Source organism: Physella acuta, unplaced genomic scaffold (assembly GCF_028476545.2).
Source record: "Physella acuta isolate Inbredline_101_S28 unplaced genomic scaffold, ASM2847654v3 ptg000781l, whole genome shotgun sequence".
NCBI classification, from domain to species: Eukaryota; Metazoa; Mollusca; class Gastropoda; family Physidae; genus Physella; species Physella acuta.
Genome location: NW_026732299.1, coordinates 102,565 through 117,015, shown reverse-complemented (window position 1 = coordinate 117,015; position 14,451 = coordinate 102,565). Strand labels below are relative to the sequence as shown.

The 14,451-nt window shown below is 32.3% G+C and overlaps 1 protein-coding gene and 1 long non-coding RNA gene across 2 annotated transcripts; one reads left to right on the top strand and one right to left on the bottom strand.

The window, feature by feature from the left end:
• Positions 1 to 122: 122 nt before the first annotated feature.
• Positions 123 to 13,816, bottom strand: LOC131950810 (protein ecdysoneless homolog). The gene is made up of 14 exons (XM_059313009.1): positions 13,595 to 13,816; positions 6,720 to 6,837; positions 6,444 to 6,531; positions 6,171 to 6,349; positions 5,937 to 6,078; positions 5,340 to 5,390; positions 5,112 to 5,240; positions 4,672 to 4,806; positions 4,378 to 4,463; positions 4,164 to 4,267; positions 3,831 to 3,981; positions 3,654 to 3,724; positions 2,879 to 3,432; positions 123 to 2,612 (listed from the first exon to the last, which is right to left on the bottom strand). Exons 1-14 carry the CDS (start codon positions 13,806 to 13,808, stop codon positions 2,370 to 2,372), a joined length of 2,265 nt encoding a protein of 754 aa, XP_059168992.1. The 5' UTR covers positions 13,809 to 13,816; the 3' UTR covers positions 123 to 2,369.
• Positions 11,082 to 13,208, top strand: LOC131950817 (uncharacterized). Its single transcript, XR_009388338.1, has 2 exons — positions 11,082 to 11,316; positions 12,841 to 13,208. It is a non-coding gene; the product is annotated as an uncharacterized LOC131950817 (long non-coding RNA).
• Positions 13,817 to 14,451: the final 635 nt, after the last annotated feature.

Below are 14,451 nucleotides of genomic sequence, written 5' to 3'. Positions count from 1 at the left end.
ACCCAAGGCTTGGTATATCCTTTGTAAACAATGCATGAGTAATATAATTGCAGTATAGATCTAATTAATAATGTTGAAAAAATACCTTTAAAATACAAATATTTCATAAAAAAAAAAAAACAAAAAAAAAAAAATGATCACATTAAACAATGAAGTAAAAAAAGAATTTGAATTAGTTAAATATAAAAAACTGTATCAAATGTAAGTTCTGTTAAATTTGTGATGTCTATATGTAGGTAACATGCCTTGAAAATATCAACTTCAATTTAAAGATACCTTAGCGTCAAGTATAATTTTTTAAACAGCATTAACACTTTTTAAATCAACTGGGCAAGATATTTTATTTCATATTAATAGTTTGTTAACTTTAATTTTTAAAGAGTAAAATCATAATCAATGTTGATAATATATCAACACAGCTTCAGGTGGTAGTCTTTTATAAAACAAATGTTATATGATAAAATACATGAAAAAAAACCAAACAATATCAATTAACCAGCTGTACAATACAAACCACAACGATGAAAGGTTATTCAATCAGATACTATTCCTCTATATTTTTGGGAATAAACAAAACCCCAAGGTGTCACATAAGGATAAAAAACCTCTAATTAAAATGTTAAAGTAAATCAAACATCATGCCATTGTAAGGAGAAAATAAGACACAATAATACCAATAGAAAAATTAGATTAAAAAATGACATAACCATTCTAGTTTCAAGCAGGGCAAGCTTAACCTCAAAAATTACTTTTTATGTTATACTTGTGACCAGTGTTGATTGTATGATGGTAAAATAATCTTAGCTGCCATTAAGCATTGTTCATTGGTAATTTAAGCTATTAGAAAAATAATGAACAATTTAGTTTCAAGACTGTAACAAAATTTACAGGTCGATTAAACTTTGAAGCATAATTTCTAGTTAATTAAGCTTTAACTACACCTGGTAAGCCTTTTTTTAAACCTAGCAACAGTGTACAACTGGACCAATTTATCTTCATTTGTATTAATAAGTACTTATAATTAACTGGTAATCATAACATGTCAAAGTAAAAATAGTAAACATGTGAGTGCATTTACTGCAGCAAATATATACCTGGGTAACAAATATAATGTCAATACTTTCAACTACAAATTAAATATAGAAACGCCAACACATTGGCTACTATTATGTTAACAAGATGTTTTTAGAATGCAATGTTTGGTCCAACTCAACTTAATTGTCTGTCACATTACTTAGAGTGTTGTACCAAATGTAAATTATGCTTATTCTCAAATACTGTTTCCCCGGGGAATAATCAAGACCGGTAAATGGAATAAATTTGAGCATGCAAAAATTAGCAAAAATTGTATAAAATGTAACAAATTTACATTAAAATACCTTTAAAAAACTTTTATTATAAGTAGTGGGCTAATGCTTACAAAAACACTCTGTGGGGAAAATTTGATTTTTATCAAGTAAAGTAACAAAGGATGGAATCTGTTATACAAAATTTACATGAACAATGCTAAATTGAACAACTTAGAAGGAAACAAAGCCAAGCACCAACATTTTCACAAACTCAAATGTTGGTCAGTGCAAATAATGTATGAAAAAAAAAGTTAAAAAATATATAATGTCATTGCATTTGAAGAAAGGCAAATAAAATCAACAATAACAAAAAAACTCACAGTATAAAAAGTATTCTTAAATTTAATACAGATAAGTCAATATACAGTATCAACAATGTTATCCTTAAAAATAAACAGAATGTTAAACAAAATTTTTCCACTTAAAAACAAAGAGATAAATACAAAAAAAAAAACAAATAATTTCAATAAATTGTTCAATAACAAAAGAAAAATCATTTGTAGTTTTATAAATGTTTAAAAAATAATTTAACGGCCCTCATGTCTTTCATTGCTGTAAAAATACCTGGCTGATGCTGTAGATTGACTGGACCCATTTAAATGTTTATTATGAGCTGCCAGGTTTTATCTAGGGGTTTAATACAACATGCATAACATACAGAAGCAATGATTGTCAGCTTTTTCAATTTTCTTCATTTCAGTTATGTAATGTGATTTTTTAGGGTTTAAGAATATCTATGTTTTGTCAATAGAATTAGAGTACACTAAAATTTGCTCCAATTTTAAATACATTTATTTCACGCAAAGAATTCAACCATTATTGCTTAGTCTAATGAACTACTGCACAATATAGAAACTTAAAAGTGATTACAAATTGCAGAAGTTAATAATTGTTAATCAGTTAAATTACTGAAATAACATACTAACTTTTTTATATACTGTTACCAAAATACATAAAAAATTTGAGGCTGTAGTGAAACATTGACTTGTAAAGGTGTCACAAAGCTTTGAATAAAAAGACTTATGCCTTCCCATTGACTTTATCTTGAGGCAGTTTAATGCCAAACCCAGCCAAAATGTTGGAAGCAGGACCAGGCAAACCTTGCTGAGCCTTGTAGGATTCCAGGGTGTTTTTCACTACATTCAGGTCAATGTTGACAGGCCTGAAGTCATCATCCTCGTCCTCAATGTTTTTCTCTGATGCCTTACATTTGTTGGGCCCAACTGCAGGAGGTGGGGGTCTATTTGGTCTCTTTGGCTTGTTCTATAAACAAAATACATTAGTAGTTTAACAAGATGCCTATATTAAAAGTTCAAATACAAAAATCACACTTATCTTTGATCAATTGCTGTTAAATGCCTCTAGCTACTTAAAATGATAAAATTTACATTTATTGTTAAAATAAATATCTGAGGGCTAGTTGACCCAAAGCAGATAGATATTTTTTCTAAAAGTTTTTGTGGATCTTAACCTCCTCTAGTCACAGTGTAATAAACAAACACTCAAATTATAAGAAATTCTGTACATACTGGTTTAGGCATTCTCTCAAAACTTTTCCCAACTTCTGTCCCAGCAAGTTCTCTGTCCATTGCATCCATTAAGGCCACCAGTTTCTTGTCTTTTTTTGGCTCACCAGATGGAGGAGGAGGTGGCGGGGCAGATGGTTTTATTACAGCATTAGGCTTAGAAAGTGGTCGAGCTTTAGGGTCTCGTCTTGGTGGTCGTGTTGGGACAGGGGGTGGACTGACTGAGGGTCTTGTTACAGCTTTAGGAGGGTCAGATGTAGGTACTGGGGGCAGTGGGGAATCCATCTTAGCTGTATTAAATTTAACAAGGCTAGGTGGCCTTTCAGGTAATGGAGGGGGTTTTGACATTTCTGACACATTTGAGTAGTGTGTTGTACTAAAGCGTACAGATTTTTGTTGTACAGAAGGGTCTTTGCTTTTTGACTTGGACTTTGTTAGATTGCTTTTCTTTGCTGTGGACGGCATTTTAGTTGGTGACCCTAACTCATCACCTGACCCTTCAGACCAATCATATTCACTCATATCTGACCCTGATGAATCTTCTTCATCTGGAAAATCTGATAGAAAAATTTGTTATAATTAGTTACACAATCATGACAAATCCATTAGACGCCTTTAAAAAAAGAAAACTTACTAAATTAACTAACCTAATTTAAACATAAACAAACAACAAATTAAATGTTGCATTTAATAGGCATTAAATGTATATGGTGGAGATAATATAACATAATTTTTAAGTGCATAAATTATTATCAATTAGTATATATAATGTATCTACCAAATATTTTCTGCATCGCTTGAATAAGGCCACCACCTTCAAATTGACCATCACCATCCTCTGCAGACTCCCTAATAGCAAATCAATGTTTTGATTGAAATAGAAATCATTAACTAAAATTAACATATTGATCTAAGGACTACAAATTTAACTGTGAATTAATTAAAAAAAACTTACTTAGGAAATTCTGCACCATCTATTCCTGACTCATGTTCAACAAAGGATGACATGCTCTCTGCCACCTTTGAAAGATCAAATATGTCAGAAGAAGTAGATGACTTCATCATTTCATCAACTTGCTCTGGTGTCAGATTCATCCAGCTGTCATCTGCAAGAGTTTTTATCTTTCTTGTTTAATCTATTTCAAATTGAGCAACTTGTTCAAGGAATAATTGTAAGCCTAAATGAACAAGGAACTAAGCTTCAAAAAAAAATATTTTTCCCCAACATAAAATAAGGCATAAAAATTTACTTAGTTATTAAGCAATGATTGGGATTAAAATGACATACCATCTGAGGGTGGAAAACTTCTCTCTGCCTTTCTAAATTCATCAAACTTTGGCTCTAGCCTTTTTAAGTGACGTAGAACTATTTGACCAGTGCTTTCTGGATCCCTAGTAGAACAAAAAATGACAGCAAGTGAGCAAACACTACAGCTGAATATTTAAGTGTTATTAAGAAAAAATCTTAGTTTAAAAGATCATGTAATCCCATGCAAACTTACTCAGCTGTCATTTTAATTTGAACTTGGTAAAACTGTTTGGCTTCATCCAGCAATTTCTTGTACAACTTTGAGCCTTCAATCTCACCCTATATTAAATGACAAGAAGTTATGTAAAAAACTCAGCTCTCAATTGGTAATGTTTTTACTTAAGAAATTAGATAGATTATGTGAGAACACAGAATAAAGTAAGTGGTTGGGAACAGCTAAAAGACCATCAATACAAATAAACATGAAACAATTGTATTTTATAGATGTATTAGTGAAAAGAATAAAGAGATACAAATGTAAATTTACCCTGAAGAAACCTTTGCCTGCTAGAGATTTTTTGAATTGTAACCAACGTATACTGGACTCATCAAAATGTTCCCCATTAATAATAGTAGAATCAACATCTTGAAAACGTGAACACAGAATTTCAAAACCATGTGCCTAGATTTAAGAAAATAAAATTATAAATAAACTGAAATTGAAGTAGTAATACAACAATCCCTAATTAAAAACTCAGCTAGTTAATTCAATGAGTGTATGATCTTGGAGATGAGGAGTTCACATACTGACACAAAAATTCACAATGTAAACACTGTTCAGGCTAGTTAACCTAAACTTTAGTTGTCTATATGGGTCCACTTAGTGCCAGTATAAGACCCGGTACTGTGGCAGCACACAGTGCCCATTTAACAAGGTGGATCAGGAAGAAGGCTTGAAGTGCAGAATAAATAAGGAAATATACTTACCAATTTAACACCTATATCTCTCTCTAAAAACTCAGGACTAGAAGGGCTAACTACTGTCCAGCCACTTCTTTTATCAGCTGTAAACTGTTGCTGAGCCAGCTGAGCATATAAACATCTTGTCATTTTCACCTGTTGGAAGAATCATGATGCTTAAGATATACAATCTATGCTTTCTATGCTTTAGTTAACCAATATTGGCATAGGCACTGAGAAAGAAAATCTACTTACTCTAGTTTTGACAAGATCATCTGGTTTGAATCTCTTCATTGGCCGACAAGCCTGTTAACAGTTTAAAAAATGCAATAAATCCATGTGTGTTTGTGTATAAGCTTTTTTAAAGCTTATTTTTAATAAAAATTCGTAGCTGGATCTGCTTGTGTAAGTTAGAAAGCCACAAAACATGCAGCTCAATAAAATGTACAGCTCTCTTCATCCAAAATACAAACAACAGCCACACATATTAATTACAGTAATAAAAAAAAAACAAATCTGGCATTTGAATATAAACTTAACTATAAAAAAAATTAAAGGGCTCCTTAGTTTACTGAACAATTGGATCGTTATGCCTTGGAAATCTGAGTCAGATGTTGCTCATGTATCAGGCCCCCCTCTCTCCACACAGGAGAGGTGTTACCTAAACAACTTAAGGGCTTCACTCCTATTTGATTTCAGTTTTCTCTCCAAAATAGGTTGCTGTCCTCAGCTAACTATCCACATTTCCCAAGGGGTTCAAACTTGGGACTTTCTAGGTGAGCTTCAGTGCACTCTCGTCTCGATTGAGCCCATTCTAACTATAATTCCACAAATAATACGACTTAGATTTACCTTTAACTCTAAAGGTTCCCTGTAATAAAACGTCCTCACACCACCAGAAACAAGAGTTGGTTGGTCAGCTAACAGAACTGCTAAGGGTGTTGGCAGATAGCAATTGACATTATGGATATTTTCTGTTGTTTTCCGAGGAAAACTGCAATAAAAAAGTTTTTAAAAAATGATGTTTTTACATTATAACACATATCTGATTAAATGAAATTAGATTTCAATTTAAAAGAAACTAACCCTGACAATCTTTTGTTAATCAAGTTCTGCACGGCCTGGCTACATCTTGTATCACAAGTACAGTCCCTAACACAAGTCACAGCTTCTGTTAGGGTTGGTGTGAACAATGGAAATTTGGTAATTTCTTCAGGTGACTGAGGGATGGGGATAACATGAAGATCCCCATTATAAATATACACCTGCAAATAGCAATACAATACATACTTTATTTATTGTAGCTGATGCAATATGAGTTCAAAATCTTTTCTTTTTTATCTACTGTAATTTCATTACCCTGTTCTCAGCAGTTTCCGGATCAAGCCAAGAAGGTAGTCCATCAGCAGCTTCAATTAGCAAAAATTCTTCATCGTTGTCGTTTACTCTGTCAAATCAAAGTAATAAAGAAAAGAATTAGGATTAAAGTGTAAATATATACTATAAAAAATGGTCAGTCAAGTTTACTTTCATTAACAATAATGTAGAAGATTTTATCATATGTCATAATGAAGATTAAAAAGTATGTAATTTACAAAATTTCCACATAATAAAAAAAACAGCCTATTTTCTTACTTTATAACAGTCCCTGCAAACTCTTTTGTGATTTCATATAAGAGATATACAATAAACCACTCATCGTCAATATTATCTCCAAAACAAGTGCTGCCATACAGGTGAGGTGGAACAGATTCTATTACAAAAAATAATAACAGTTATTACTTATCAAGTGTTGTAGGTATTAACTATTTTTTGCTTATTTCTGCATGTTGTAAAAGTCACCATTTGCAGTAAGTTGACTTATCAATGGATTCTCAAAAAAATTCCTGTTATATCTCATTTACTCTAGTATTAGTTGTATGAAGTATATCCAATTACATTAGCTATTGACTTTTCTGCTTAAGCATACATTTGTTTGCAGACATACATTTACATTATAATCTTTTGATGAAGCACTGAAGAAAAGTGTAAACCAGGTTTTCATTCACCAAGTGTAAAATAAAGAGTGCTGATATTGATACACAAGGTTTCATTCTACTGCTCTAATTCTGTAAGGGCAATCTTATGGAAGAAAATTGAACACCAAGTCTTCCAAATAAGCATACTGATGATGTTTCTGTCATATTGCAAATGTCACGTGTAATTTTTTTTTGTTAGAATCTTTTTTACTTTCTCGTATATACGAAGTATAGAGAAAGTCTTGTAATCGTGCAAAAAAAAATAAAAAAAAATCGAGATTTGTTCGAGATTTTTACAAATCTCAACATTTTACACCTCACTGTTACGGAAAAACATAATTTTGCAATCTTGTCCGTGTGTCTGTGTGTCTGTCTGTCTGTCCGTGTGTAAACACGATAACTTGAGTACCGTTACAGCTAGGTTGATGAAATTTCACATATAAGTATTTTATCAAAATCGTAGATCCGTATCAACTTTTGAGCGATTTCCGATAACCGGAAGTGGTACTTTTCCTACTTTGAATTTTTCTAAAGCCTATAACTTGAGTACTATTTCAGATAGATAAATGAAATTTCACATGTAAGTAAAAGATCTAATTCTCTACCTTCTGTTACATTTTGAGTAATTTCCGTTGACTGGAAGTAGTACTTTACGCTACTTCTGATTTCTCAAAAAAACTAATGTAAATTTTAAAAGTACTAATAATATTGCGCACTATTATGCGCTTTTTTATTTGGCGTTCACTTGGTGTGCAATTAATTTGTCTACGAGATTTTATTCTATTTTTAAAACTTTAAGTATTTAAAATGGATTAAAAATCATGTCTATAGCCCGAGTTCCCATCCCCTGTTATATAAGAATATTCGAGAAAGTTTAGGGGAGATCACTCCCGGTTTATTTGATCTATTACAGTTTTAAAATTTACAAACATCGTCCTATGATGTTTAGAAGACCTATAGCATACATCAAAGAATAAACACAATTTATATTTGAGATCTTCGGCAACGTCACTTCTCATTTCTCCCTTTCTGAGCAAATTGAAAAATAGGCCTACTTTAGGTCATTTTTTATTTTTGTAATATCACATAGTACATACTATATAGGCTTATGGACTTAGATCTAGTTTGATCTAGTTAGAACTATCTGACCTATATACTGTACTGTCTTTTTACAAGGACTAGATCTAGATTCTATTCTATTCTTTTTTTAAAACCTGCGCCGACCTTTGGTGTTGAAATAAATTACTTTAACTTAATGTCAACATTAAATTGCTAAGAAGAAAAAAGAAAAAAATCGGGCAGTACAGATATATTTTTTTTTAGATCTAATTCGACCTAGAGTACAGATTTAGTTCATTGCAATTGCAGCCTAAAAAATGCGTACATTTTTCATTTAGTGAGGATCACTAATATTTATAGATAATAATATTAATCATATTCATATTGAGGTAACCCCCCTGTATAGTGTAGGACCTTATCCTGTAGGCTAATGCTTGTTGAATTTCGTAAATCATATTTTATTTGAACCTTGAAATAGTACATCGAGAGTATTAAATTATTAAATTAATGTTTATTTAACCTATTCAATCCCTGCCAGTCCGAAATGTAATATTCTGAAATCCCAGCCAAAGGGAAATGACTCCGCACTTTACAATGGTTGGTTCAGAAAAAAATTAATAACAACTCTATATTGCACCATAAATACAAGAAATAAAGTGCATTGTATTAAGCACTGATTGATCCACATGTAAGATTATCTTTGGAAAGTATCAACATTTATTGGAATTCATAGACCTAAATGTTCAACGAAATCCCGAAGCTGTGCCTCAGTCAAAGTTATTGACCTGTCTCGATCACTTCAATGAATTGTTCATTCGATCTTGGTCTACTAGAACTAGCATTGTCTTTATAACTAAAAATACACATTGCCACTTTCTTTATCATTTATCAATTCATAATCCACATCAATATCCTCATCCAAATGAGAGAAACCAGCGCCATGACTTATCAAACTTGTTAGAAAATTGAAAGCCATTCTAAAACTACAATATCTCCGGTATGGATCAATATTATTGTTATTAAATTTGTTAGTAATCTCACCTGGCCTCGTCTAGTCTCGCAGACGTGAGATTTCATTTTTATAGGCTACAGTTCCGTTGCTATATACCAGCGCCTGAGCAGTGTATTTTGCGGCCGGATTTGGCCGTTGCGGGATTGACGCGGTAGCGGCCGGATATGGCCGTTATGGGATTGAGTGGGTTAAACTTTAAAGTTTAATTGACATAAATAACATAAATAAATAAGATAATTGACAGAAATAATAAACAGCAGCTTTAAATTAGTAAATCTAAATAATAAAGTCAAGTTTAGTAATTAAATTAGTGTAATGTTTTTTTTAAGAATCACACTAGTTATCGTTAATAAATCATAACTTAGGCATTTTGATGAGAATTTCAGAATGATTTTTTTTATTAAAAATGTATCAATAATAGCAAGCACACTAGTAAACTAAGCCAATTTAACATATTTTAACTTTCTGTGCAAAGTCATTATTACTGAAAAAAATTCCAAAGTCAGGTCAGCCTGTGGCACCCTCCACTGAACTTGACTAAATGAAAAACATATTTGACCTGTGACCTTCATTATAACAGAATTTACTTTTTTAAAAAAAAAATAATTAGTAAACTAGTAAACATGTGCTTAATCTCTCCCAATAAGTAATAAAAATTTGAAAATTAATTTTAATTACTGTTGTGAGATAATCAGCTTAATAAACATGTGCTTTCTTGAGGGGGTGTGGCATAACTTTATATTTCTGTGTTTTATGACTACGAGCCGCTATTTAGATGTTTTATTTTCTACTTTACAGTAATTCATAATGTGTGAATTCAACAGTACCACTGCTGTCACTGAAAATATTTGCTTTAAAACACTATCAGTAAGTCGTTAAGGACGATACCCCCCCCCCCCCTGTGAAAGCAGCCTCCTCTCAGCTACCTCCCCTAAGTTTAAAATCGTTTCAAACTAAATTATCTGCCCCTAAATAGCCTTCACTAAACCCGGCTCTATGATTGTAAGCATTTAGCGTGAACCACAGCTCACCAGACTTCCTAGAGAGGAAGATAGGGGACTGCAAGGCGCGCTAACAGCTTGTTTTCTAACGTCTCCAAGAAGAGAATTATATATATAGATATTTGTATACAATCAGCATGCTATGCTTTTAAATTGATAAATGGTAAGTATACCAAGTTACAAAAAATGCAATCTAACTAAAAACGATCATCAATGAAGAAAGCGTAAACATTCTATTTTTAGGTGTGACAACATAAATCTAGCCAAATGATTGGATTATTGCGCGGCACACATTTTCCTGCGCCACTTTTCACAAAACAAGATTATAATAAAATAGCATTATTGGGGGGGGTGATCGTTTTCCCACGAACATATCTCATAAACCCCATAAATTATTACCAGTTAATTGTAATGTGTAAAATTAATACTTTAGAGTTTACTTAAACACAAGCTGGTTTACGTCCAAAGCAATATTTCAGAGTTATTTGATTTAAAAGACAAGAATACATAGACCTATTTTCACTTACACGTCGCTTGCGAGACAAAGAAATTAGGTAAAAAGTACATCTGGGAATTCTTAAATGGCCGATTCTAGCCGGAATAAGATACGCATGCGATACGCATGCGCAATGGAGAGAAACTACGACTTGCCTTAGCGGCGATGTTTTCGATGGTACTGCGTGTGTTTACAACCGCAGAACCCTAACACCAACCCTAATCCTAACCCTAACCCTAATCCTATCCCTAACCCTAGCCCTAATCCTATCCTTAACCCTCATTCTAGCCCTAACCCTAGCCATAGGTCACTGCGCATGCGCAGAGCTATCTTTTGCCGACTAAGTGGAGAGGTTGGGGAGAAAAATCTTCTTCCGAGTAGACACTTCGTTCTTAAATAAGGCAGGAAACAGATTAGTACCGGAAAATGCATATTCGATCTTCGCCGTTCATAAACTTTCTAACCAGACATCGTTCGGGGATTTTGTTTATACTGATAAATAGAGCTATGTTTTTACAAGCTTCGTTAGCAACATTTTTGTGGAATACGTTTTTTATGACATTTTGTGCCGCGGCGAAGGATGCGAAGTATGCAAATCTGGACGGAATGGATCTACTTGGAAAAGTACGTGTACTGCACTAATAAGGTAAGAAATACTATTTTGTAAAAATAACTATTATTTTTATGGATTTTTCATTAGAAATGATTGCTGTAAATTATGAAAGTAAAAAAAAAGTATATTTGAATGTGTTTTTTACTTTAATTTGAACAAAGTGAATGGCCATAATTACGACACATCGGCGTCGTTGAAAGCGGGGATTTCAGTTAATTTTTTACGGATATAAAATTGTATTTTTTTCCTCCGAGGCATGTACTTAAATAACAGTTTAGTTAAATGTATTTAATTCTGTAAAATATAAGTATTATTTTGCCGTAGATACTTTAAAAAATTTTTTTTATGATTTTCTGTCGGGGAAAATCGATATTCGCACCATGCACGCACACGTAGTAAAACTAGACTTATCTTTAAAACACGAGAATCTTGAGTACACTGCGAATAACAAAGTTTTTAAATTTTAGTTTACTTTTGACTTTAAGCCATTTGTTTTAAATCGAAATTAATTGATAATGTAATTATTTCAAAGTAAAATTTTTCCGTCTGATTGGGTTCTAATCTTCGCCCACTGAACCAGCTTACGCACGACATTCGCGCGAGTCTGTTTCTTCGCAATAGTCTGTATAGTGTCGAGGGCTAATTCTAAAAAGAATCGAGTCCTTACTAATCCAATGTTTATTAAAATTAGGTACAATTGTTGGAACGCATGAGAAATAACAAATTAATATTTCTTTAAATCTATAGCCAAAAGAAAGTAGAACTTTATAACTCTGTAAATTATGAATCGAGTGACGGCTGTCGTGAAAACGGGAGCCATTTTACTCTTTTTTTTAGGGTGACCTACTTTTATTATATAATTTTAAAATTCATCGATTTGATTAGCAGCTGAGTAGCTGACTACGCATGCGATATGGCTGGCACGTTTTGGGATAGGGATCGAGTACACCATAGAATATTTTTTTTCTTAGAACTAAGCGTATTTTTTTTTTAAATCAAAAGATACTTACATATCAGTTGTTGATTTCAATTTCATTATAGATCTAATCACTAACTTCAGTTTTTAAAAGTGATTTTGGATCTAGATCTAGCGTATTTTCAAAATTACGTAAATCTAGATCTATTTTTTAGATCTAGATCTACTTACTATTTGACAACCGTGTCAGTAAAATGAGGTCAGCGCTTCCAGATTTTTGGGTTTTAATTATGTTTGTCATTTTGATCTATTATAAGTAGCATTAAAACAACTGCATCTATTATCAACATTGTTTTTATATGCCAGTTCTAATTATACATTCTGTTCATTACCAATTCTAATGAAATCGTATCAGGCCCTAACAGTAACACCCTGTTCACCTACACTCCTACACTGACACTACACTTGAAAGACGCCACAGAGAGTCGTAACTTTAAATTAATGTTTAAAGTACTAAACAATTATAATTAGCCATGTAAATGCTGCAACTATATTAAAAATTGGCATATAGACATATTTTATTAATTATGTTTTTTATATAGACCTTCTATATTTAACTCTGTTATTTTTTTCTTCCCCAGAGTGTTTCTAAAAGCCAGAATTTTAAAGGGGAGGGCGGTCGTTTTTTTTCTCAAGAATAATTATAGAAATAAGCTATAAACTGGTATATTTTGTAAAGTTTGACACATTTACAAATAAATGTATGCCTAAGTGACATTTCTGTGTAATTATATTGTTAATTTTGTGAATTTCGTGGATTTTTAGACCTCACTACATTTAGATGTAAAAAAAAATCTCAGTTGAGTGAGTGTGGTTAATCTAAATTTTGAACGTGATGTAAATGTCTAGTGCTATTAATTTTTATATTTTTGAATTCCTCGATTGTTAAGCAACAAAATTGATATATAATATGTCAATAATTGTTACTTTGAAAATTGGCGAAAATCGACCCTAAAAGTAGATGCTTGAGGGTTGAATCTGTTTCCTGCCATAACAGAGACGACTGAAATAGAAACGGATAGTTACTATTTCAAAAATTAACGATGGCCTCGTAATCATTAGTTTTATCCCTCTACCTTTTAGTGAAAGCGAAACTGGTCACCATTTTAGTAAGTGCATGAGCCGTGAGATGCCACGAAAATTACAAACCCGGAAGCGTTGAATCGAACGGCCTACATAATTCATAAAATATTATTAAAAAAACTAGATATATTTTTATGACAGGCTAATCAGACTTAGGATCTATTTGATTTAGGTTATTCTACTTAATAAACTTGAGTTTAGATTAGATTCTAGATCTAAAAATAAAATCTAGATTTCTAGGTGCCAACCTACCTTTTTTTGACAAAACTGGTTTCAAATTGAAGGATTCGTGTTGCCAAATGTAATTAATAAGTCGTTTGCCTAAATGCGCCAAAATGATATCGACTTGCTTTTCAAGATAATTTTGCACCTGATTATCTACTAAATCACTGGGAACAGGAGGAAAAACACTATAATGGACTACATCTTCAGGCAGTCTCTTCATCACTTTGTCCAAGTCGGCCATCGTTCATGTTTTCCAATATAAACAAATGTTGTACAAGGATCTCACAACCATTCACAATTGATTGGTGAATAGACTCAATTAAAATATCGCATTTTAATTCGCATTTTTTTACTTTCTCGTATATACGAAGTATAGAGAAAGTATTGTAATCGTGCACAAAAATCACTTGAAATTTTAACTATTTTCACCGTATTACACCTCAGTCCTTCATCACATCCGAAGTATAGAGGACTTATTTTAATCGGGCAAAAATTATCAATCCAGATTTATCAAAATTAAAAGGTTTTATGCGTATTCCAGTCTGAAAAACTGGGCTTTGCAATTCTGTCCGTATGTCTGTGTGTGTGTGTGTCCGTGTGTAAACACGATAACTTGAGTACCGTTACAGCTAGGTTGATGAAATTTCATATATAAGTATTTTATCAAAATCGTAGATCCGTATCAACTTTTGAGCGATTTCGGATAACCGGAAGTGGTACTTTTTCTACTTTGAATTTTTCAAAAGCCTATAACTTGAGTACTATTTCAGATAGATAAATGAAATTTGATATGTAAGTAAAAGATCTAATTCTCTACCTTCTGTCAAATTTTGAGAATTTTTCGTTGACCGGAAGTAGTAATTTACGCTACTTCCAATTTCTCA